Source organism: Phodopus roborovskii, unplaced genomic scaffold (genome assembly GCF_943737965.1).
Source record: "Phodopus roborovskii unplaced genomic scaffold, PHOROB, whole genome shotgun sequence".
Classification (NCBI taxonomy): domain Eukaryota; kingdom Metazoa; phylum Chordata; class Mammalia; order Rodentia; family Cricetidae; genus Phodopus; species Phodopus roborovskii.
The window spans coordinates 13,623,658-13,650,706 of record NW_026126540.1 but is presented as its reverse complement, the minus strand read 5'-3'; the positions used below and the strand labels follow the sequence as shown (position 1 = coordinate 13,650,706).

Sequence of the window (27,049 nt, the reverse complement as noted above, 5' to 3'; positions counted from 1 at the left end):
AGGTGAGGGTGCTTGCTGCCAAGCCTTAGGCTCTGAGTTCGATCCCCAGGACCCACGTGATGGTTGAACGAGAGAACGAACTCAAGCACAGGACCAGCAAGCAACTTTCGCACATGCTGATTTTGCCACAGCATGACAGCTCCATGGCACATCTTCAGTAGGACAATACCCAAGCAATCGTATGATGGCTACCCATGTGGGCACCAGCATGCTTGCCATTTGCTGCTGGTTTTGTGACAGAATCTTCATTTTCTTTCTCTGAACACCACCTTGCACAACGAGCAGATTTGGAGCATCTGCTGATTTCTTCCTCCAGGATAGGACTTGAACTACAGAGGGGCATCCCCTTCCCATATTTTGTAACGTTGGCCTTACCCTTGGTAGCTATGCATGGGGCCCAGCCCTCAGTGTCTTCTTAGTGTCCCTTTCAGTTCTCTCACTCTCAGTCTACCTTTCAAGCTGGAAAAGAAGAAAGTTCCCAGCTTCTGTTTATAAGCAATCTTGAAACAGTTTTAAAGCATGCCATTTAAAAAGGGCTTGTATATGCAAGCACAGTCTATATTCCCCTTTGGTTTCTTACTGCTTGCACTCTTCTGTTGGATGATTTATGTAATTTTTGCAATATTTAATCCTCACAGCTGGGTGAGATGGGTACCATGGTGGTGAAGTTCTTGTGTCAAGTTGGCTAGGCCATTCTGCTCAGACACTTGGTCAAATATCAATCTAGGTCCTGCTGTGAGGGTATTTTTTCTTTTTAGATGAGATTAATATTTAAATGAGTAGATAGAGTAAAGCAGATTACCAACTATAAGTGAGTGGGCCTCATTCAATCAGTTGAAGGACTTAGATTTGGAAAGAATAGATCCTCCCCCAACCTCTGGGAAGAGGAGAATCGCATCCAGATGGCCTCTAGGTCCAGCATCAATCTTTTGCTTGCCCCAGCAAAGGCCAGCAAACCCTATACACTATGGATTTTCAAGTTCCTACCATTACACCGGCCAGTTCTTTGTGATAAGTACTCCTCTGTTTCCTCATCTCCAAGTGTGCATATAGGTTCTTTGGCTATACAGGTATTGAAGAGATCAGTGCAGTAGTATTTACCATTAAAATGGACTTAGGAGGGAGCTACATACTGTAATGCCAATTTATAGGACATAGCCTCTTCTATCTCTCTCCTTTCCCCTCTCTCTTCCTGATGATCTCACTGTGTGGTCCCTGCTGGCCACTAATTGGCAATGCAAACCAGGCTGGCGTTGAACTTGTGACTATCTTCCGGTCTCTCACCTCCCAAGTGCTTGGATTACAAGCATGAACCACCAGCCCTGGCTTAGAATTAGACTTTAAAATATCTTTAACATAGCAGATACAAGCATGAACCACCAGGCCTGGCTTAGAATTAGACTTTCAAATATCTTTAACATAGCTGATAGCACAATTAACCCCATATAGTGGAAATCCCCTCTACTCTGCTACCTGGCCCCTCCAAACCTCTCACACTAAGGGTTCAGCCTGCACCCCGTCATTCCTATAACAGCCTGAGTATTCCCTACACCTGGAGTGTGTTGGTCTGATTGTTTCTCTCATCATCACTTTTCATCCTTTCTGCCTTCAATCCTTCCCTAGTTTTAGTTGAGTAGTCTAATGCTGTCCAAACTTACCTCCATTTCATACCGAGGAGTTGTAATCAATCGTCTTCTGTGCCAATTTCCAAACCTTTCTAAAGTGCTTTAGTCCTGTCTCTCCTCTCTGTTTAAACAGCAGCCCAGTAAACCCTGAGGGCTTTAGCATTGTGGACACAAATGAGTTACACCCAGCATCATCACCAGGTAGTCTTTGTACATGTACACACACCCTTTTACTGAGCTACACACACCCTTTTACTGAGCTATATCCCTAGCCTTAGTTTTTATTTTGAAATAGGATTTTACTAAGTTTGCCAGGCTGGCCTTGAACTCAGTATAATCCAGGCAGGCTTCTGCCTCAGATTCCTGAGTAGCTGAGATTACTAAACTACCACGACTGGTTCACTTTCTCAGTTTAGGAAATCGGATCTCACTGTGCCGCCAAAGCTGACCCGTTTGTTGCCTTTCAGTGATTCTCCCTGCTCAGCCTCCTGAGTAGTTGAGGCCACAGTACATGCTACAGTGCCCAACTTCTTTTCAATCCAATATGCAGCCATATTGAAGCACTTAAATTCTCCAGAAGACAGGCTTTCCCTCCCAGTCTCCTCCTTCCCCCGGTCCAACCAATTCCCTTCTGTTCTATCTCCAAATTCAATTCATGGTCAAATCCTCTGGCACCCTGGTACTCAAGGTCCCCAGACCATCCACTACCAGTGTTGTCTGGGAACTGGGCAGAAATGCAGAATGGCAGACCCACTGCAGACCTACTGACCTATAATCTGCATCTGAATCCAGTCACCACGGGGTTTGTGTGCACATTAACATCTGAGAATCCATTCTTGAGCTCAAAGGCAGTGAGGGAGTGACAAAAGAATGCATGAAGTAAAAGAAATTCTCAGAAAAAGAATATATTAGCCACTGAAGTTACATTGGTATATTGGAATTTAGAGGGCCTCAATACTGGCAAGCTAAGAATGAAGTAGAAATGAATGGTGTTAAAAAGTGGTCTAAGCCCATAAATTTTACAACATTTAGGTCACCACTACTTACTGAGAAGAAAAAAAAAAAATTAAGATGGGAGAATAACAAAGATGGAAAAGAAGATAGAACTTGAGAGATGTTTTGTAATGTTTAAAAAGAAAGGAATTTAACATGAGAATCACATTTGCCTAATTGAATTCCAAAAATATTTGTTAGTGCATTCTAGGTAAATGTGTACAAGAATGCTTCATACTATTAAATACCATAAATTACACTTTTTACAAGCTCTCAAGTTTGTAAGTAGAGAAATGCATCCAATAGCACAAATAAACATCCCATTTCCAACTCCCTCCAGATGAGGTGTGTTCTACTGTGACAAGGACAGTTTTTTTACTCCATAGTGGCTGTTGGTACAATTATGATTCTTACAGCGTAAGAACGGGAAGTATGCCAGCATGGAGGCACATGCTATAATCCCATCTCTCTAGAGGTGATGGCAGGGGAATTGGGAGTTCAAGGCCAGCCTGGGAGACATGGCCAACTCTCAGCCTCTCTAGAGCAGAGATGACTGCGAGCATTCACCATTTCCCAAGTGGGAGGAGCCCTGCGGATGCCTTTTACATGTTGTATTCATTATTGGCTTTTGAATATGTAAGAACAGCCTCTTGGAGTTATGTCCATGAAGAGGGGTTACACAAAAGAGGGTGGGAGTTTTCTCAAATATCCACAACTCTGAGATCCTCTAAAAACACAGACGGGGATAAAGAGCTTCTAGTGTATTCTGAAATTTTGAGAGAAAGCCTGCCTGAAGGAAAGTTTATGTTGAATGATACAGTATTATTTATTTATTTATTTTTGAGAAGGGATGTGACTGTTCACTGGAAATGAGTTAACCCCACATCTGGTGGCACTCCATTTGACAGGGTTTCCTATGCATACCACACAGTCTGAGTCAGCCTGCACAGAGACAGTAGACTGTCAATCCACCTGAAGAAAACATCCTGACATTTCCTACAGCCTTCGAAAGATGAAGACGAAGACACAAACGGAGAGAAACTTAGCAGATAACTATTTGTGATGTGTGACCCTAGCATAAGTCTTGGCTCAGTAAGATCTGATTATGAATTGTAGAGCTAGATCTTAAAACTGTAACCATGGCAATATGAGAGACCATCTTTGTTCTTAGGAAATATACGCTGAAGTGTCTAGAAGTAAAAGGGCATTGTGTTTGCAATTCCCTTGAAATGGTACATGGGATGGGGTCTATACACATATACGTACATTCGGATTGAGGGAGAAAATACATCAAAGCAAGTAGAATTAATTGATGGGTCTGGGTGAAGACTATATAAGTAGGTCTTTGTGCTGTACTTGCAGAATTTCCTATGTAAATTTTAAGTCATTTAAAAGTTTAAAAAAATCTTTTTAAGCAAAAATTTTAATGCAAAACATAAAAGCTTCGTTTAGATTTAGTGGGTGATAGGAGGCATTTGGAACTAATGAGTGATCATACTCAGAATGAGTTCAATAATATAACTAACTCAGTGTTCCTTTACACAGCTGCCAGTCATTACCTCAATCTTTGCCTTCCCGGAAGTCAGCCCACAGCGGGAAGGTAGCACCTGAACTGCTCCCATTTTCAACACAGTGTCCTTGGGGCGGGAGCCTTCCCAGAGGACAAATCCAGCCCCTCACAGAAAAATTCAAAGGGTGATGGCTGATGAGCAGGATCTCTGGATGCAGGGTGAGTTCTGTGCTAGTGGATTCCAAAGACTCTTCAAGGAAGCAAGACGATACTCCATACACAAAACAAGCATCTGAATGGATGGGAGCTGTTCTGTTTTCCTTTCTATCTTAGGACCTTTGTGTCAAACTATATTAAACAGTGGACAAAGTGCACCGTGCTGTTGTGCAGAAGGCCAAGACAGGAGACAGGTTTGTACACCGACCTCTGAAAATGACTGCGGATTACTTGATTCTCTCTATTTGCTCTCCACACTTTTCAGGAAAGTACCTGCTGCCCCCTTTTATTTATTCTTAAAAGCATGTAGGGAAATTACACACTCTGCTAAGTCTCTGAAGATACTTAGGAGAGAGAAGGAGAGTGAGCTGCTTTATTTTTAATGTCCTGAGCATGTGCAGGGGTTTCCAGGTCTGCCTCCACTGTGCAGGCTGTTTTCTCAGCTTGTGGAAATTAACAGCCTGACCATCCTCTCTACATCAAGCCATGTGGTGGATAAACATTTCTAGGATTGGGACCACACACCTTCCTGTTTTCTTACACCATGAGACTCAACCCAGCTCCCCAACTCAGTGGACACTGACACGGGGAATCTAATCTAGATTACAATTTGGTTTGATAGGTTAAAGGGAACTATGAAACTGTTAGAATCAAATGACACTCTAGTCCATGGCATGACTTTTCTAGGGTTGGTTCAGAAAAATGGCAGCTTACCTTCTCTTCCTTCCGTGGCAGTCTTGGCAGCCTAGAGGGCAAAGTGGTCCTTGGCTGTATACTCTGTTTAACAAGAATAGCCCTTTTGCAGTTTCTCTGTTGGGTGTCTTCGTAATCACCCATATTCCAGGCAAGAAAACCACGACTGTATTCTTGCTTGTCAAGGACTGAAGGCTTCGGTTGCCTGCAAATAGGAACAAGTTAGTTGGGTCACATGGAAAAAGATATAGCTGCCAGTCTTCAGTGGGTGACATTAGTTTTTCTCTCACTGTTTGAGGCAGTTTCTAGCCACAGGGCTAAGGAGGTCTGCAAACCTGACCTGTGTGTTTCATGAACATCCAGAAAGTGCAGCTTTGTCAAGTCCAACTTTCAGTGTTTCAGGAAGAAAATCTCCCAACCATGGACTTTGGGTCAGGTTTACAGATCAGCCTTGAATTTCTCCTGTGGGTCAGGCTTCAATGCAACCAGGAGACAGTTGGTTATCTTCACAATAGTCATACTTTAATGCCAGTGGCACATCTTGCCTGACAGGCTGGTAATGTAGCTGGTAATGTACCTACATGGTACCTTCCAGCACTTGAAACCTAGCCAGCAGGGAGGATGCCCTGGCCCAATTACAGCTTGATTTCTCTATGTCCCAGAGTCAAATGACATGGTATCTTCAGAAATAGGGTCTTGCCATCTAGTTCTGATGAACAACTAAGAGTGCTGGCCTGTGGCCTGTGTGGTTTTGGGTGCCTCTGGGACCTCCTTGATGAAGAACACAGAAGGAAGTGTCCTACATCTTTTCATGGCCTTGACCTCTATTATTTCTTATGAGAAGTCAGTTTTTGATTCTCTGTACTTTATGTCACTGTCCGTTAGCTGTTTTCCGTAATCTAGCTTTGCCTTTGCCTTTCAAGTTTGACCTGATGTGTATATTATAGATCTGTTGAGCTTCCTGAGCATTTACTGTTTTCGGCAGTGACAATGCCATTGTCCATTGATGATTCTGATTGTACAAAAGTGGCCGGGAAGTGGTGGCACACACTTTTAATCCCAGCAGTCAGGAGGCAGAAGCAGGTGGATCTCTATGAGTTCTAGGCCAGCCTGGTCTTGAGCAAGTGCCAGGACAGGCTGCAAAGCTACACGGAGAAACTGTGTCTTGAAAACCTGAAAAGAAAAAAAATAAAGTACCATATGTGTCGCCTGAAGTTTCTGCTCAGTTAGTTCAATGATCAGCCAATGACGGCCAGAGAGTTTCCGAAATACCTTGAATTACTGGGGTTCTGGTTTTCATATGTGATGAGATCTATGTCCATGTCCCAGCAGGCAGGTTACAATGAAAGTTAGCCTTCCTTTACTCTTGGCATACTGCTTTAAGTGAGTGTCCTGGGGTGATCTCAGGCCTTGCTGACCTATACACTGTCTATTACAGGCATACAGCCTTCTAGATTCCTAGAGATGTGTTGACAATTCTCACACACCCCATTCTCTTGTTTTTCCTTTTAAGATTTTTTAGTTAACTGCTATTTGCCCCACCTTGTTTCCCCACCAATAGCCATGATATTGGGTGACTGCTGCTGATTTACTTTTGACAAATGCCCATGAGATAGAGCTGTTTATGTGCAAAATCAGCTCAAATAATTAAAAATGCTGAGAAAGGATTTCCTGGGATGTCAAAACAGGTAAACTATGACATTTCTCTGTGTGAGGCTGTCCCAAGGTCTTCAAACCTGTGTTCCACCTCCAGGGATTGGTAGGCAGCTTGTTTTCATGGCTGTTGTCTTCTAAAATAGTTGGTTTTCACGCCTGCCTGGAGGTATGAAGGAAAAGGGCGGGCAGCTCAGCCTCATACATCTTGAGACTCCTGGCACCCCCATTTTTCTTAAGTGTGCTGAGAATTGCTATGACAGTTCATTTTATGTTTTTTTTTTTTTTTTTTTAAACATATGAGTGTTTTACCTGTGCATGCATGCAGGACCTGCAGAAGCCATAAGAGAGTGTCAGATGTTTTAGGAACTGGAGTTACAGATGGTTGTGAGCTATCCTGCTGGATTTGAGAACCAAACCCAGGTTCTCTGCAAAAGCATCAAGTGCTCTTAACTGCCTAGCCATATTGCTAGCCTGAGATTGTGGGTGGGGGCATTCGTGTACGTGTGTTTGTGTGTGTTACTGCCAGTATGCCTGAGCCGTGTCACTGGTGCATCAGCCAGAGGACAAGCTTGGGTGCCGGTCCCTACCTTGTACCTTCCCAGTTTTTTGCTGTTTGCTTCTACAGGCGCCAGGCTAGCTGGCCTGAGCTCCGGGCGTTCTCCTGTCTCCACCTCCCACCTCACAGTAGGAGCACTGGTTACAGAAACTCACCACACTTAGTTTAACATGTGTTCCAGAGACTGGGCTTATGGGACTCACACCTTCACGGCGGGTGCTTTACCCACTGGGCAGTCTTGCCAGCTCAGGTCTCCTCCTAAGCAGGAAGTAGTGTATATAACCTTATAAAAACCAATTATCCTAATATGAAAAATATGCACAAATTTCACAGTAATCCGATATCATAGTTATTCTCAGTTTTCATAGATCCTAGGGCAAACTGCACGTACAGAAAAACTGGAACTTGGAGCTGTCACTCCAAACAGAAGTAGTAGTATATGGTACTTATTCTTGACAAGTACTAAATGAGTTAATACTTAACAGTTTCTAGCCTGTAGTAAAAATCCTTTGGCATTAGTTTAAGCTCTTATACAATAAGAATAGAACACCGTCTCACAACCAATCCTACTGTCATCCTCATTTTTCTCCCTGCCATCTACCCTGCCATCTTTCCTGTGATGACCGTTTTGATGGGTGACACAACCCCAGTTGTGTGCTGCCCCTAGTCAGCAGAATTACAATTTGCTCTCATTTCTCCTCCATCCCCCCATATATCACTACTGTTGTGTTTCAGTGAGTCCTCTTAGCTCCACCCCCTCCACCCCCCACTGCTCCAGATCAAGCTCCCATCACAGTCCTGTTGCGACAACTTCTGGATTTGAAGTCACTGTCTTTCTCCCTATCGTGTGTGTGGAAGCATGTGTGTCACTCTGCACATGTAGAGGTAGGTCAGGAGAGGTAGGTCAGGTTTAGGGGCAAGTACCTAGACCTGCTGAACCACCCCACTAGCCCTAACCTCCTTCCTTTCAATTTTAAAACAAGAGTTTATTGTCTACTAGAAATTAGCACAAAGCTTTCATTATGGAACAATCTAGCCATACTGGTAGCCAGTCACTCCTCAGCAGGTCATAAGGCTTCTCTACTCCCACCCCTTTTCCTAGGTGACCCAATGGCTAGAATTCCCTTCTCTTCACTTATAGGATCCCCTTTTGTCTCCCGTGCATAGCACAGTACTGTTTCTCCGCGAAAGCATCTCTCTGTGTCTTCCCACAATTATCTCCTTTTCCTTCCCCAACAGAACACTGTGACCACTTATATGCCCATTCTACCTGGTTCTGTCATGAGAATGCTCCTGCCTCATGACACTGTGTGTAAAAGAGGCAACCGTGTCTGTGTGTGTGTGTCTGTGTGTATCTCTCTGTTCCCCAACTCTTCCCCCTTCCTGTGTGTGTGTGTGTGTGTGTGTGTGTGTGTTGAACCAAGAGATTCATCCATGTTATGCAGGTTCTCTACTACTAAGCCATAGCCCTAGTCCACTTCTTACGTTTCTGTGTCTTCAGTCCCCTCATAGTCATTTGTGTCTTCAGTGGTTTCTGACATAGAACTCATTTGCAATCTATTTTGCTTGCATCAATAAAAATACAAAAAAGGAAAAAAGTATTTTTTCTCTCTCCAGTGAGAGCCTGTGATGCTGTCCACAATGAAGGGTTTGGCAAAAACAATGGAACTGATTTTAAGTTAACTGTTTCTTCTATTATTTAAATTACTTTTTTCATAGTCCACCAAGGCTTTTTTTAAAATTTATTTTATATAACAAAGTCCATTTAAATGAAAACAAACATTTATAGACAATATTTGGGAATTTGGGCGTTGTTCTTTCCAAACTACTTCCTGCTGGTAAGGGGCGCTGTCATGGGGGATTCGAAGAAGATTTAGAAATCCTCCACCAAGGCTTTTTATTTATGCATTTTACATCTTTAGAAAAAGAGTCCCAGGATTTCCCCTCTTGTGTGTTTCCTCTTGCTTCTTCATGGTCCATGATGCCAGCTGAGGCTGTCAGTACAATGAAGCCAAACTGACGGGATGGGAGCCAATTGTTCTGCCATTTTTCTAGGTCTTTGAGCTGCACATCAAATCTAGGGCTGATCACTTGTTCAACTTGCCTGTGAGGTTCATGTCAATTTTCCCAGCTCTGTGGTCACTGATGATTTCAAACTCGCCAATGTAACCATGCTTCATTATCACAGTTAGGAACCAAACGATGACTTTGGAGTAGGACCTGATGAGGGCCTGGTGTTTGCCTCTCTTCTCAGCATTGTTGATGCTCCTCAGAGCATCAGCCAGGACATTCATGCCCACCGTGGTGATGGCACGGAAATATGACAGAAAGCTTATATTATTTTTATTACACAACAATGTTTAAAATTTCCTCTCTTCCGGTACAGAGATGACCAATTTTTTTTCCTGGCAGCCTTACACATCAAGAAATGGGCTGAGGAGAAGTAAATAGACTTCAGTGCCCAGGAAAGACTGGCTGGGCCTTGCTTATGTAAGTTTCTAAAACTGACAGGACAGGCTTGGTTTTCATGTGGACACTTCTGTCAAAGAAAACACTCCGGCTGTTGAAGAGGGGGCCTCGAGGATGGGCTGGGCTTGCTCTAGGTGTCTAGCCTTCTGTGATGAGCTGGGACCACTGTGGACTCGTGACTGCTTTGATACATGACCAAATAACCGGCGACTTGTTGATATGTTAGAGAAATAGCTGTCTTGAATGAATGTTTTCCTAAGCTGATTTAAATAGCTAGTTATTCTGGAGCACTGAGCGCCCAGCACCCATGGTGCCTGAATCCACCCTTTCTCTTCTCTGGTGCACTGACTCACATCTTGTGAGTTCTGTCTGGCGAACTAAAAATACTTCTAATAAGTGGATAATGGCTGATTTTTGGATTCTGAGGTTAAATTTAAAAAGTGACTGTTTTAAGTTCCAGGGAGTCAGCCTCCCACCTAATCATAGCACAGTGGGTTACTCACTTGAGTTTCAGATAGAGGCACTCCCCTTTGGGGCTTTGCATTTTCCACAGGCACTGTGAACTGATGTACTTGTGTATCCGTGTATTTCTGGCTTTTGCTGAGGACCCTAAGGACCTGTTTTCTTGGGTTGCTGCCTCCTTCAGTGGTTGCATCTTCAAGGAGCCATCAATGCTTGTACTTTCTACTTCTGGAAGTAATAAAAAGCCCCCCCCCCTGGCAAATAAGAAGTTTTGTGATAAGAATGAAGAAGCATTTGGCAGGCCCTGTGCTGTTTAAGGGACAGGACTTTCCCTCTGTTCTCTGCTTGGAACACATAAAAGGAGACCTTTATTTCCAAGGATCTTTTTGCATCTATGGTACAGACCACACTTAACCATCAGATCCCCTCAGGGAGAGCTTTAAGATGAGTTTCTTCATATCTTCCTTCCCCAGCTTAGCCTTTGCATAGGTGGATGGGGCGGGAGTTGTCATGCTGAACAGCAACAGAAGGGGTAAGATATCAGAGACACTGGGTGCTTGAGAATATCCTCCCTATCCTTAGTGCAGATGCTATTCATCCCACCGCACGGACCAGGCTGGGGTTGAATACAGCAGGCACCACCACTCAGCCCTTCCCAGGAGCAGGGGCTTTGAAGGGTGAAATGGAATTTCAGGATGTTCCACATCAGTGCCACATGTGTTGTAAGAGAGTTGAGTCAGGCTTTTTTTTTTTTTTATTTTAGTTGACTCTCCATCTTGACTCACACCCGGAAATCATTTATGATTATGCTGTACACACTCCCTAAACATTTCATCTTTTCTCCCTGGGGTAACACTTGTCTGATCCTTGATCAACAGCCTATCATAGACACCAATTAAAAACATTGAGGAGCTACACACACACACACAACAAAAACAGACATAATCAACTTACTGGTAGGGAAACTTTTAAATGCAAAGGGGTATCCTAGGATAAATATTGCCTAGTAGAAAGAGAAAATGGTTTATAGAAAGAAGCTATCCTCTTTTTAAAAGGTGTTGTATTTTATTTTATTTTATTTTCATTTAGGTGTCTATATGTGTCTGTATATATGTGCAAGTCTGTATATATAATGCTACCTTTGGAAGCCAAACAAGGGCACTGGAGCTAGAGTTACAGGTAACTGTGGGCTCCCTAACATGATGACTTGAATTTAACTCTAGTCCTCTGCAAGAATAGCAAGTGCTCTTAACCACTGAGCTATCTCTCCAGCCTCAAGGAGCTCCGCCTCTTCCTCCCTCCTCCTCCATATGTACCACAAACATACCATGTACACAAAGAGCCAGGAGAGGATGTCAGATTCCCTGGAACTGGAGTTAAAGATGATTGTGAGAGCATCCATATGGGTGCTGGGAACTGGACCCAGGTCCTCTATAGGTGCAGCAAATGCTTTTAACTGCTGAGCAGTATTTCCAGCTCTGCTAGTCACCCCTCCCTCCATGCCAAGTAGTTGTGCTTATAGGCAAAACCCTGAGTGGCTTATTCTCTGGAAGGCATGTGCCATACTTGTTTTATGACTGGGCTTCAGGTTGCTGGAAAATCCGAGGATATAAGGCCAAAAAGTAATATTGAATGAAAAATTAAGACAAGATGAGACAATTAATGACCCCAAGGCCCCAGAAACTGTCCACTTGTGCATTTGTAGCTTGTGAAAAGGGTGACATGCATCTATATTGTGGCCCTTGGGTGTGATGACCTGCTTTCTTGGCAAGCTGTTTCCTCACGTTTGGTTTTGTTGTTGTTTTCCTTAGTGTCAGCAATGTTTTGTTGTTCTGTCATTAAATAATAGATGCCTTAGTCAGATTTTACAGTGTGAGCATACATCCAGTATGTGCTCAGGGACTTACCAGATGTCCACGTCATGTAGACAAAGACACACACAGGGATATGAATAAGCATTTTTTTTTTTAACTGCTGTAGAAGCAAGAGAAATGGGCACTAAAAAATTATGTGAATGCTAAACTCTCAAGTACAATCATTTATGATGAAGCATGGAAGATCTGTGTTTATGTTATTATACATGTACATGTTTGTGCATGTGCATGCATTGTATGGAGACCAGAGATGAGTGTAGAGTGCTTTCCTCGGTAGCTCTACACCTTTATTTTCTAGACGAGGTCTCTGACTGAACTTAGAGACTAGCTGGCCAGTGAGCCCTGGGGACCGTCCCATGTCGGACCTTCTGATCACCTCTATGCCCTCCCCTCCCCTCCCCTGTGCTATGGTTACAGATGTACACTGCCACATCTGGCTTGTATGTGAGTGCTGGGGAGCTGCACTCAGTTTAGTTCATGTTTGCACAGCAAGTATGTTATTTACTGAGTATCTTCTCAGCCTGGGACTCTTTTGTTAGAAGTTTTCTCCATCCCACATAAAGAAAATGTCTACAATTTTCATATCATCTGTAGTTCAACAAACAGATTTATGAAATGGCTCATGTATGACAGAAATTATCTTGAAAAGATAGGTTAGGGAAGAGATTGTTTAAATGTAAACAAAATTGTATAATCCCTTATGGCATGAAATCTATCCTGCTGAAAAGATAAAAATCTAAGTGTTCCCCCAAAGAACGCATTTGGGATAGTACAAGAGAGTTCCCCAGATTGCCCATCTGACTACAGCAGACATCCAAATGACTTGAATGCTACTCCTAAGCGGCAGTGGAAGTACAGATTTCCTTTTCCTTCTTGGAACAAAGCACCCACTCTCTTGGACTCTGCTTGTTTGAAGAGATGGTTCAGTCCCAAGCAAGTAAGTGTCAAATCTAGTGTTATGATCATTTGAGATTGATTTATTGCCTTTATTTCCCAGGAAGCATGACCTCTCTATTTTAAAGGCTTGTTAAACGTTCCACCACTAGACTCGAGTAAAGAATTGAAATAAGAATAGTCTCTGTGCCCTTAGTGAACACGTCTTCATTAATTTACCAGATTGGCTTCCTTCCCTGAGCTCCAGAATGTGACTAATGATGTCACCAGCACATTGCTGGGTGCCCTTCTGGACTCCAGCTGGGCTTCCCCTACGCAGGCTCTGTGAGCTACTCCAACCAGTCCTCTAGCACAGAACAACATACTGCAAAAGCTCCCACTGCCAAGAACTTGCTTGCAATGTAGAAATATACAGAGGTGTTGATTGCTTTTCATTCAGTGTTTTGAAGTGACTTCTATGAAGTGACCATTGCATCAAGAATTCTCATGCACATGGCCTCAGAACAGGTTTCCAAATACCTAATAAAATACAACATAATAGATTGTCTGGGGTCCCCTATTAGGAATGTGGTGCCCCCTCCTGACATTGGCACATAAGATGTCCAGTAGCTTCTGCCAGCTTCAGCAGCCTGGGCTTTCTCTATGCTGCTGTTTCCTGGCCATCCCTTGCTTCTCTGTGAGTGGCAAGGGAAGAAAGGAAAGGCATTTTTGCTGGAGCTGCTTAGCATCAGTTTGGAGCACGTTCCTCTCCCCAGATAGGAAAAATGCACCTTCATTAAGTGCAGTAAAAAAGGTGGTGCATTTTACTTGTTTGTAAAACGGAAGTACACACGATGGGCAAATGACAGTACCCCCTTGCTCTTCATTCAACTCAGCAAGCATCAACTGACAGCCAATCATATTTCATCTCTCTCTTCATTACTAAAACATCATGTATTCTATATATATATTTATTTATTATCAGTTTCTCTATCATTAAAGAAACTGGGTTGTGGGCTGGAGAGATGGCTCAGTGGTCAGGAGCAATGGCTGCTCTTATAGGGGATCTGGGTTCAATTCCCAGCACCCACATAGCATCTCACAACTGTCTGTAACTCCAGTTCCAGAGGATCTGACACTCTCTCATAGATATACACACAGGCAAACTACCAATGCATTAAATAAGTCTTTAAAAAAAAATAAAGAAATTGGTTCTTTGTCCTTCCCTAACACATCTGATATTCTTTTCTGATGCTATTTGACATTTTCCAGTGTCATCTTATTTCTACACACTGTCAGTGGGAGTTGGAACCTGATCTGAGTCATGCTGAATCCCATGGCAAGGCTGCTCTGTGGCTCCACCATAACAAATCACTACAAGCTGGTGACCTAAACAACAACAAGGTGGATGTGTATTTCCATGTGTCTCACGTGATTCTCCTGGACCTGTGTCCCAGTGACCTCTTCTTATAAAGGCACTCCCAGTTGTTGTTACTTTTGTCTCGTGACGCTAGAAGCTGAGCCCATAGCTTCATGTATGCTAGGCAAGGGCTTTATCAGTGAGCAACACTCCAAACCTAATTTCTTCCTAGAATCCCATCATTAGAGGTTGGGTAGATGGCTCTATGGGTGAAGTGCTTGCTGTGCAAGCTTGAGGAAGGACCTGAGTTTTAGATGCCCATATGCACATAAAAGCTGGTCATGGTGGTACATGCCTGCTTCACCAGGGGAGGGAAAAGATGGAGATCCCAGCCAAAACAGTTAGTTCAGGTTTCATCAAAGGCTCTCTATCATCAGCCTCTGCCCCTAAAAGGAGAGACAGAGACAGAGAACAAGCAAAAGCAGAGGAGGAAAGATAATTTTTTAGAGTGCTACTAGTAGGGTGCAGTTAGGACTCTCAATGACATATTATTTGAATGTCTACCCTCATCTACAGTCACATTCTGAGGTACTGAAGTAACTTCCTAACTGCATAAATCTGGAAAGGAGAACAGGGAGGAGCTCAGTGACAGAGCACACGCTTAGCTTGCATGAGGACCTGGGTTCCACCCTCAGAGCCATTGAAAGAAATCTAGAGAGGGACTGCAATAAGGCACACATACTGTCTACTCACCCCGCTGGCCATGTATCGGGCAGCTTCTTAACACCAGGGTACATGCGGTAACATTTTAAGTTTTGCAAGGTAGCAGTGCCTTCATTTCTTTGTCCCTTTGTTATCTGGATAATTTAGGTTTCCTTCTTAAAAGTAACCTCATATTTCTATGTGGTTATGGTGGTATGCTTTTTTGTTTTGTTTTACAAAGCAGGGTACCTCAGTATCTTTGGAGGCTGTCCTGGAACTCACTCAGTAGACCAGGCTGGCCTCAAACTCACAGAGTTCTGGGATTAAAGGCATGCACCGCCACCACCCCGCTGGTGGTGGGCAAAAGTGGAATTCCATATTTAATTATTTCCCCTTATTTACTATTTTCCAATTTGGTTCACTGGAGTGTTGGGGGTAGAACCCAAGGCCTCCTGGCTGATAGGCAATAGCTCTATCCATGGCTCTTAAACATCTCTTCAAGTGTGGCTCCTCCAGTCCCAAGAGTTTTTGTTGTTGTTACTTTTTGAGGGGGTGATGTGTAGATGTGCGTGCACATTTTCAGCATTTTCAGAGGTCAGGGGGCAACTTGGTGAAGTCTGGTCTCCCCTTCCCTCTTTATGTGTGTTTCGAGATCAAGCTCGGGTTGTCAAGCTCACTCCTCAGTCACCTTTACCTGCCAAGCCACCTCTCTAGCTCTACAGTGGTTTCGATACTGCTCCCAGGTCTTGCTGCACGGTCTGTTGAGATGTTGCAGGCTCATCTTTCTCATTTCCTTCTCCAAAGCCACAGTTAGTCATTTCTCCATGGTGCTCTACTTCCTTTTGGTGAGGAGGTATTTAAAGAATCTAAGCACTAAGCCAGGCGAGGATGCTTATTATCGAAGCACTCAGGGGACTGAGGCAAGAGCACATTGGTATGAGGCCAATTGGGGGTACATAGAGAGTTCAAAGCTAGCCTGAACTACATAGTGTATCCAGTTCCTCAAACAAACACACTGAAAAAGTCTGAGCACTCAGGGAGTTCATAGCTACTGAATTGGCCCCCTATGTCTAGGTCTTTACAGAGTGTGGGGGAATATAAACATAAACAATCCATATAAGAGTAGTAATAGTAGTGTGTGTGCATGTGTGTATGCATGTAGTCACATGCACAGATCATGAGCAATGTTTTGATAAAATTCAGGGATTTTCATCTCTTTTTCAATCTGTAATGTCCCCCCCTCCTCTGGAATCCTGGTGCTTATTCACAACAGGAATGACTGAATGTGAATCTCACATTGTTGTTTGTTTGCCCTAACCCATAATACATCCACAACAGGATCAGAGTAAAAATACCATGGTTTCCACCAAGCTTTGGGATGCTCTTTTTGTTCTAATAGTATAATCCACTCAAGATTATAAAACCATCTGTATGTCCAGTCTTCATGTCCTGATGCCCTTGCAATGCTTTAAGTCCCTTGGAGGGACAGGGAGCACTTCCCTAGAACACACAAGGCCTTGGGTTGATCCCCAGCACTGAAAATGCAATCCCTAGGAATAATGCTTGTCCTTGGGTAAAGCTATAAACTGGAAATACACTCAGGTTTGAATTTTTTTAATATTTAAAATTACTTATTTTAGACTTAGGAATGATATAATCATGGCTGCAATCCATGAGGACTTCCTGTTTTTGTTCTTGATGTTGTCGTGACCATATGTGTTGAGGTGGATGTGAGGGGGAGTTACCACCTCGGCAGTGTCTTACTGAACAGCTGCAAAGAGCAACTTAGCTTCTGGGAGAAATGTCTTCAAGGCCTCAGCTCTGCTGGGTGAAGAAGACATTTGTTCTGCCACCCACCATGTAACCCATTCTCGAATTTTAATGAGTTAGCCTTTGGGCTGCTAGACAGAAAACAAGCCATGACATCCTGCATCAGCCCTGCCGGGCTTCGCATGCTGCCTCTGAGACCAGAAATAAACTGTTTTTATTGTTAAATACATGAAATTGTGCTCAAAGGGAATTTGTCTGAACATGCAAATTGGCTCTGTAAATAAATAGCAGCACTTTGGATTCTAAATCCAGCTTCTCTAAAGGCTGACCCTACCTATCCATCTAGACTATGATTCCTGCCCGAGGTTAAACTTTCAGCTGTGGCCTTCCACTGTTTTTTAAAAGTCCTGTCATAACTGACACTAAAATGTTAGGTTGTTACTGTATGAACCAGCAGCAAGTACACTATCTGTTCACAAATACAGGTTGCTTCAATATTCCTATCTGCATGCTATTGCCAACTATAGTGTCATTTCATCTGAGTCTGCTCTCCTGCCCCTAACCAGTCCCCTGCGAGGTGATAAGCGCTTCAAAGGCATAAATGCATTGTATTCCCTTGCTTCTCTGTGTGTTCATATACCAGGTGGAATAAAAAAAGCTGAACAAAATTGAATCTGGATTATAGTGGATGAACGCAAGATGATGTTGAAGATCACACATGCACAAGAGCCACCATTTAAAAACAAGATGCTGAGTGGCATACAAATCCTTACGCTAATACTGCAGTCTCACTTTGACCTCCTCAGACTATATATATATATATATATATATATATATATATATATATATACACATATATATATTTTATTAATATTTCTTTGAAAGCTGTTTTAGCTGGAGTTTGCTGGTCTACATGCTGTGAGGAGTAAGTAGCTATAATATTATGTTTGCTAAAAGATTATACCCCGTGGCTCCCGGTTCAGTTTTTCTTCAGTTCTCCATCAAGGCAGCTTATCTTTTCTTAGAACAAGTGGAAAACCTTGTTTATGTGAACACAGGGCCTCTGGCCTCCAGCCTCCCTCCAGAATCCAGTCTCCAGCTTCTGGCCTCTGGTCTCCAGCCTCCAGCGGTCCTTTGGGAGAAGATACAACAGTGGGCCTCTGGCTGGTCACGCTCTCTTTAGTAGCTATCTCAGCCTTGCCTTGGATCCTCAAGACCCCTCCTCCCTTCAGACTACCAAGACTCTCTCATCAGTCCTTGACAGGGCAGAGTCTTGAGACTTCATGAACTGTTGTTGCATTGAACTCTTAAGAACATGAACTCTTAAAAGCTTGGGTTTTCTGTTATACCTATTTTACCAACACTTTAAAAACAAAAAGCACATGTTTACAAATACACACATACATAAGACCTCATGAAGAACATGGACCTAAGGGCCATCTATCCCTACCTCACACATGTACCAGCACACTGACTCTTTCCAGTCTGAGAATGAGGACACTTTCTTCTCTCCAAGGCCCTTCCATCTGTGTTTTTAAGTCTGTGACTCCCTCCCTCCTACCTTTCCCTACCACTCTCCCTTCTTCCCTCCCTCCAACAAAGCATCACTCCACAGCCTTCATGTCTGATGAAGGACCTCACATCCCAAGCAGCTGTGGTCCTTCAGTTATTTGCATCTTCTCTTCTTCCCTCTCTCATCCAGAATTTTCAAAATCAGTGGTGTGTGTGTGTGTGTGTGTGTGTGTGTGTGTGTGTGTGTTATTTATTCTTGCTTAGATCATTTTCAACTTTCTCTCTACTTTCTTCAGTGGACACTGTTCAGTTCAATAGCTTATATTAATTTTGAATAATGGTCTTTCAGATTTCTCTGGTTTTCTTTTCCTTTTTTATGTAAGAGCTTTGATTTCCTACAAACATGCTTTCTTTTTCTCTGATCTTATCACATATTTTCAAATATGACTCAATCTGGCAAGCACGGAGCTTCATACCACCCAGACACACCTGAACTCATCATCCCATGACTCTTCCTCCAATATAAGAGATGCTCCTGTAACTGCCTGAGTTAATACAACTGTCCAGTCACTCAATTACAGGCAGTGTTTTCATTGCCCAACCTGTGTCTTTGACACCTATAATTAATACTGAACTCTTGCTAATGTTATTTTAATTGCTATTTTCTCTTGTTGCCTTTAATTTTAATGTTTTTATTTTTGTATATATGTGTTGCATACCTACTTATCCATAGTATACCACAGGTATACAGTGCCCCATTCAAGCTAAAAGGTGCTGGATTCTCTGGAACTAGAGTCACTGGAAGTTGTAAACCACCTGATGTTGCTGAATATGAGGATATCTAAAACAATCATGAGTATGTCACTTTCCTGGCTTTAAAAAATTGAATGGATGATAATGAAATGAAAAGCTGAACATGCTGTCCTAGATCGCTGTAACTGTCAACTCAACCTAGTGTCACCTGAGAAAGGAGTCTCATCTGAGGGATTGCACAGATCAGATTGGCCTGTGAAGATGTCTGTGGAAGACTGTCTCAGTTATTCATTGATATAGGAGGGTCAAGTTCACCCTCCCTAGGTGGGTGGTCCTGGGCTGTCTAAGAATGAGTGAGCCAGCAATGATCTTTCCTCCATGGTCTCTGCTCCAGGTTCCTTCAGTGGATTTCTGCCTTGACTTTCCTTGATGATACTTGGGAGACTAAGCCAAATAAATCCTTTCCTCCTCTAAGTTGCTTTTGGTCAGTGCTTATACTGGCAACAGAAACTAGAATCTAGTCATACCATACCTTCTCCTTTTTTTCTTTTTCTTTCTCTGAGCTCTTTTCTGTCATAATCTGTTTGGCTGGGACTAACATTTTAGTTCAGCCATTTATCTGTAGATTGTACACCATTTTGATTTCCACGAACCATTTTGTAAGGTCCTGCATCTGTTCCCTGAGCAATCCCGAAAGTGCTCTAAGTGCAATAGCTCTGGTGTCTGGGATGCTGCAGGGTGTAGATGACAGGCCAGGGAACAGACAGTCCCTCTTTCCTAACACCTAGAACAGATAGACAGGCTTAACTCCCACTGTCCATGCTACCAGGAATTGGCAGGGAAAGAATATGTTCTGAGATGAACTAGGGTTTTCCTCATTTAGGCAACCATTAATTAAGTTTTCTTATGAGTAACAGTGTCTTCAAAGTCATTTGCATCTTGTCCTTTTGCTTAAATGCTCTGTGATGATGAGGGCATTCATTCATTCATTCATTCATTCATTCATTCATTCAATGAATACACACATTCATCCTGCATTGGTTTCTCATGGTACACCCTGGTAGTGCAATTAAATCACCAGTCCCATATCTGACTGCTCCTGTCTGTGAAATATGAAAAGGTGGAAGCTATGGCTGTCTCCTGGGTCCTTAGGCCTAGAAGATGCCTGGTGCCATACTCAAACTTGGCTATTTTTTTTAATTCTAAAGTTTCTTTTTAAAATCGTTATTACATTTATGTGGTGTGTGTATGCGTGTGTGTGTGTAAAATATGTGTGAGAACTGAGTCGAACTAGAACCCAGAAGCAGATGGAGAGGACAAGACCATGCGGTAGAAGTACATAGAGACAGCTTACCTGAACAAGGAGGAGCTAAGGGCCACTAGACTGATAGCTGGGAAGCCAACAGGGGACTGACTCGGACCCCCCTGAATATGGGTCTCAGCCAGAAGGTCTGAGCAGTCTAAGAGACCTCAGACAATGGAGCCAGGATGTATCCCTGGTGCACAAAAGGACTTTGCAAACATATCCCCCATGGAGGGATAACTGCCTTATTCTAGAGATAGGAGAGAAGCCCTAGTCCCTACTTCACAGGACCTGTCTGATCTACATGACCCCAACTGGATGGCATTCCCCTACATATGGTATTGTGGTGGGGGTTTGGGAGGGGAGGGTGTTTAGAGTGCATGGTAGAGGGCAGAGAGGGCAAAAGGGAGGGAAGGAGGGAGGGAGGGCTGGAGGGGAGGGAGGGAGGGAGGGAGAGGGAACTGGGATCGACATGTAAAATAATAAATTAAAAAAAAAAAAAAAAAAACGCTTTGACTCCAAAATTTAAGTTGAAGAACAAGTTACTGGGGAAAAGTATTTCTATTTTTGTTTCCACAGAAAATGAAAAGATGTGGATTCCTTCCAGACTAATGTGGTTTGATCACGCCAGACCACCTGAAACAGAGTACAAGCTGATCCTACATTCCAAACAGCTGGACAAAACAGCCCTACAGACTACAGCTAGGATATCTGAATCTTCTTCGAATCCCCCAAGACAGCGCCCCTTACCAGCAGGAAGTAGTTTGGAAAGAACGACGCCCAAATTCCCAAATATTGTGTATAAATGTTTGTTTTCATTTAATTGGACTTTGTTATATAAAATTAAAAATAAATAAATAAAAAAATATGTGTGAGAATACATGACATGGCTCATGTGTAGAGATCAGAAAACATGGGAGATAGTTCTCTCCTTCTACTATGTGAGTCCCAGAAGTTGAAGCTAATTCTTGAGGGTTGGCTGCAAGCACCTTTTCTCACTAATCCATCCCCCCCCCCAGTCAGTTTTTGGCTGTATAATCAGCACCATCAATCTCATGGCTCTGCAACAAGAACTCCCTTCCATAGGAGACTGGGATGGGCCTGCTACCAGATGAGCTTCCTAGGAAAACTGTCCTGCACACTTCCCTGGACAGAGGTAAGGATGGGAAAAGGGATACAGATGAACATGAAGAAATTTTTTAGGTGAGAGACCCAAAGGGCCAAAGTAAGAATCATCCTCCGATTATGTCCTCAAAACAATTGCAGAACTTATTTTAGTAAATGGACATGCTGTCAAAGTGCCTTCGACATTTGCATGTATATCCACAGGCCTGACTGCTCATAGCACTATTCAGGGAAGCAGTAGATAGAAGTCAAGGGAGAGATGCAGAGCTGGTCACAGTGCAGAGTAAGAGTCCCATCTCAGCTCTGAAAGGGACATCTATACCCTACATAAACCCCACCACCACCAAGCACAGGGCACGTCACAGAAGAGGAAGTGAACAGAACGTGAAAGCCAAAGGAGGGACAACGTTGGGTGCTGTCTTCCAGACATGGCATGGCTATTGCAATCAGGAACTCACAGAAGCTGTGGTTGCTTACACAAGACCAAGGCAGGCAAAATCCCAGCACAGATCGGGTAGATGATCTACAGGCCCCACCCCTCACTGAGGAGCTACTGGCAGGGCTGCTCCCACTAATAGGGTTCCCATGTTGCAGTGGATGACCCCACACCATGCACATATGGGCAGCACTGGACTTCATGGGTTATTAAAAAAAAGAAAAAGAAAAAAAAAAAAGACAAAGTTGAGAAGGGCTGTGTTGGAGAGGATATAGGAAGAGCTGCAGGGTGAGAATGCAGCGTGGATATGATCGTATTTCATTGTATACATGTATGAAATTCTCAAAAGTAAAGAGCAAATTTTTAAAAGAAAATAAGTTGTTGTGTAAGAAAAATGGTAGAATTTTGCTACTTTCTGCTTCTGAAAAATCTCTCCAGTGCTGCAGACACTGACAGCCATAAAAATAGAAAGCTGTCAAAATTTATGGATGTTTTGAGGAAAATAACTGCAAGAAACAAGCACACATTTATCTACCAATACATTTTTAAATAGTGGCTGTCATTAAGTCTGCTAGCTTAACAACTGGTTTTGGCAGGGTTTATTTAGAATAACAGGCACTTTACTACACGGCACCCAGCTAAGGCTAAATAAAGGAATACCGTACACCTGTCTGAAGAAATATAAAGTGTTCCTTATTCTGGCCCAAGAATGTTTCCTTGGCACCAAAAGTCCTGGTTTTAGCTGGAAATTTCCTTCAATTTAGGAGTCCCAATGATTATAATTCTGTTGCTGGTTTCCCATACTATGATTATTATTTTTGCCAAGCAAAATATTTGTTCATGTACTTAAAATGATGCCTTTTATTGTTTTTTGTTGTTGTTGTTGTTTTGTTTTGTTTTTTTAACAAAGGAATTTAAATACAGAATGTATCTAAGTAGCACTAAAACACCTTCCTCTTTCTCTGCTACCTTCCCTGCATTCTTCCCTCCAAAGCTGCTATGAGCCTCTTGTCTGTAGCACCCCACTTGCTCTGTCTGAACTGATGCTTCTTCTTAGTAAACCCTTTGCCCATCATGTTTGTTGGTACCTCATCCCTTTGTCTTTGTGTCTCTCATTAGCTAGACAACACCATCCCCTCACTTTCTGTGGGAAATGCTTGATGGTACAGCCTTTAGGTCTACAATTTTGAAAATGCCCATAGTCTCTCTCCTCACGTGATCACTGGCTGAACTTGTCTAGTTCTAGGGTCACACTGCAGCAGACCGCATGGTTAATGTGCTGCTAATGGCTCCTGGTCTCCTAGATGTACCTGCTTTCCTCTGTGTGTTTCCAGAACTCTCTTCATCCTCATGAAGTTTCTCATTGACACCTCGGCACCATGTGTTTCTTTTTAGTCACATTTGATGAGTTATTTCAATCTGGAAATCATTTCATTCCCTTGTGGGACATTTTCTTGAATTGCTGTTTTTCTCATTTCTATTTATTTCCCTGGGTCTCTTTCTGGATCTTTTATTCATCAAGTATTAGAAACTTTAATGTCTATATGTTTCCCTCATTTCTTTTTCATCTCTTGGAGTTTTTTGTTGCACCTTTTTGGGGGAATCAACTCAGCTAGCTGCATAGAGTGAATTATTTACATTACATCTAATCTTTATACTGATTGTTTTATCTAGTCATAAGGATTCTAAAATAGCTTTCATATATTATTTAACAATTTCATATATGCACACAATGTATTTTGAGTCTGTCATCTTCTTCTCCCCTCTCCTACTTCCTCAAGACCCCAAACATCTCCTTCCCATCCATCTTCATGTCCTACTGTGCTACTTTTTTTTTTTTTTTTTGAATTCACCAAATCCAGCTAGTGCTGCCTGCTAAAATGTTAATTATCTTGTTGGTTTGCTCTTGTGTAGGTAACCATAGTTTTAGTGAGTTCATGAGTTCAGCGGTCATGCCAATGTCCAGAAGACAGTATTTCACACTCCCCTCCCCATCTTCCTACTCTAACATTCTCTCTGTTCCTTCTTCACTGAAATGACCTGATTGTTGAGGGGCAGAGTTGATATAGGTGTCCTATGTAGGGCTAAGAACATTCAACAGTCATTTGTTCCCAGTCCTTTGACTAGCTGTGAGTTGCCACATTAACTACAGAAACTCTGCCCAAGGTTGAGAGTGGCACTAATCCGTGGGTAATATTTAGACAGCAGTTTGGCAGTGTGTCCATAATTTAGCAACAGATGTAGGTTTGCCCCACGCCAAGGCCTATGACCTCCTGAGCCTTGGTCTTTTAATCAGATTCACAGTACCGGGTATGAATTCCTTCCTGTGGTATAGGCCTGGGATCCAGTAAGAAATTGGGTGGTGATCCCATAAATTTCATGTCACTGGTGCACCAATGCGTGCATCTCAACAGGTCAGTATGATAGCATGTAGCATTCACTGCTGTGTAGTAAACACTGTCTAGCACTACAAAAGCTAGCCAGCAGGCAGGAATTTTTGAGGTCAGTTTCAGCCTAATTTCTTTCTGTCTTGCAACAAAATGTATTGTGTCTTTAGCAATAGAGTCTTAGAGTCTAACTCCTTAGTAATGGTGGACAAAGAAGAGCAATGATAATATCCTGTATTGCTTGGGGAGCTTCTGGGCCAATGTCCCATAATAGGGACTTTCATAAATGGCATCTTATTTATGTATTATTTCAAAGCACCTCATTAACTGAGAAATAATATTCATAAATCAAGTGCCTAGTTTGCTAATTACAGTTTCGGTTCATCTGTTGTCCTGGAGACCCATTCATTGGCTTCCTCTTACACCCTCGAGATAGTTTCAGTGACAAATTTATGGTTATATTACTCATTGAGTCCTTGATGTATATGAAACACTGTCCTAAGTACTGTATTTGCAACAATGCAGTCTATACCATAACCCTGCACAGGAGGTGCTGTTATCATCACTTTAGAGATTGGGAAATGAGGTCTTACTTAAATAACTTGTCTGAAGTGTCACAGCCACTACATGGTCTATACCAAGAACTGGTTAAATGTAAGGTAAATAATGAAAAATCTATGTTTCACAGGGAGGGTGAACACGCCACAAAGCTGAGTGTTCAGAGCAGACCCTTGCCCCCATTATACCAGTGGGCACAAACATTCAGTGTTGTTGACACTGATTCAAATCATCCAACTACTCATGCTGCCTCTTCTGAAGCCACCAATAAGTCAAGTGTCCATCTGCTGCTGTTTCCCTTGCTTTCTCTGTTTACTAGTGTTGAATATCCCTCTTAAGTTCTTCACTCACTACTGCCACCCTCCATTGTCTGGAGGGGCCTGCTGTAAAGCTCCCTTGCTTGCTTCATTGTCTTCCATGTAGCTAGCCCTCATATGAGAAACCCTGCTCATAAGGCTTAGCCTCTTCTTTCCTCTGTCTAATCTTGGGGTTCTTAGTTCTGGCTGCTCAAGATAGGCAGAAAGGAAGATCTATTTAAAATACCCAAGCCCAGACCCCAGCCTAAATCAATGGAATCAGTCAACATAGACTAAAATATTAGCTTGGTGATTCACGTAACATTAGCCATGCTTTATGATGTATGTGCTTACCCATCTTTATGGAAGACATTGTCTCCTGTCTTCATTTATCTACGCTCTATCTTCTCTGAAAGCTCATTTGAGTCCCAACTCTCTATAATAACACTTTATTTAGCCTTGTCTGAAGACCCAAGATGGGTCGGTACAAGTGAAATGTCTCCTAGCTGAACTTGCCACACTGTTCCTGTCACCTCTCACCTATTTTTCTACACGACATTCCAACTTTTTAAGAGTGACCTTAGGAAAAGGGTATGGATCATGTTCCTTCTGACTTAAACCCTCCCAGTGAGCTCTCAGATTAAAACACAAATTCTCCAAACAGGCCTGCAAGTTTCCAGCAAGTCTATCCCCTACCATTCCACTCTCCTGGGACTTCCTGTGATCCAAGTGTGGATCCTAGGTCGATGTGCTTTTCCTGCCTGCTTCAAGTAGCTCCTGGTGCCAGAATGAACTCAAACTCACCCTTTCAATATCAGCTTGATAACAGACCAGATTCATATTGTACATAAACTTATACACTTATAAATGAGAGGAGATAATTTGTACCAAGGTAAGTGTACTGAAAAGCATTCCTTGATTGACCAACATGGGCTTTATTCAAAACAGTAAAAGTTTGCTCCCTCAGAAACCCTTTAACCCTTCAACCCTTAGCCCAGATTTTTTTTTTTTTACATTTAAAATTTTTAATTTATTATTTTACATCCTGACTGAAGTCTCCCCTCCCTCCTCCTACTCCCCACTCCCACCTTCCCTCTGCCTTCCTTCATACCCCCTCCACATCTACCTCTCCTCTGTATTCAGAAAGGGGCAGGCCTCCCATGGGTATCCACAAAGCATGGTATATCAAGCTGCCATAAGGCCCAGCACCTCCCCCTGTCTTCAGGCTGGACAAGGCAATACAGTGTGAGGAGTAGTTTCCCAGTCAAAGCACTAGGGACAACCCCTTCTCCCATTGCCAGGAGTCCTACAAATAGAACAAGTTACTGTCACATATATGCAAAGGGTCTAGGTCAGTCCTATGCAGTCTCCCTGATTGTTGGTTCAGACTCTGTGAGTTCCAATGAGCCAGGCTAGCTATTATTGAGGGTTTTCCTGTGATGTCTCTGATATCCCCACCCCATGCACACTCTTCCATCTTCTTAGCAGGACTCCCTGGGCTTGGTTTAATGTTTGTCTGTGGGTCTCTGAATCTGATTCCATCAATCTCTGGATGAAGACTATCCAGTGACCACCAGTGTAGGTCACCAATCAGATCACAGGGGATGGCCTGTTCAGGCTCTGCATCTACTACTGCCAGGAAGAATCTTATCTGGGGCCATCCTGGTAGACTTGTGGGAGCTTTTCTTGCATCAGGCTTCTATCTGACCCCAAACTCCTTTCCAGTCATCTCTCTCAGTACTCTCCCTCTCCACCCATCCCCCAACCCAATCTGTCAAGTTCTCATATTCACCTACCCTCAGTCCATCCAGGAGATCTCCCTATTTCCCCTTCCAGGGACATCCGTGCATCCCCTCCTTGGACCCGCCTTGTTGCCTAGCCTTCCTGGGTCTGTGGACTATAGCATGGTTATCCTTTACT

At 42.9% G+C, this 27,049-nt stretch overlaps 1 protein-coding gene and 1 pseudogene across 1 annotated transcript in view; both read right to left on the bottom strand.

The window, feature by feature from the left end:
• The window catches only part of CUNH4orf45 (chromosome unknown C4orf45 homolog), a 96,756-nt gene that overhangs the window by 8,113 nt on the left and 61,594 nt on the right, over positions 1–27,049 (bottom strand). The window contains exon 4 of the mRNA XM_051199435.1: positions 5,059–5,242. Within this exon, the coding sequence (XP_051055392.1) occupies positions 5,059–5,242 (184 nt within the window). The remainder of the gene's footprint in view (positions 1–5,058; positions 5,243–27,049) is intronic.
• LOC127233049 (40S ribosomal protein S15a-like) lies at positions 9,168–9,549 on the bottom strand (annotated as a pseudogene).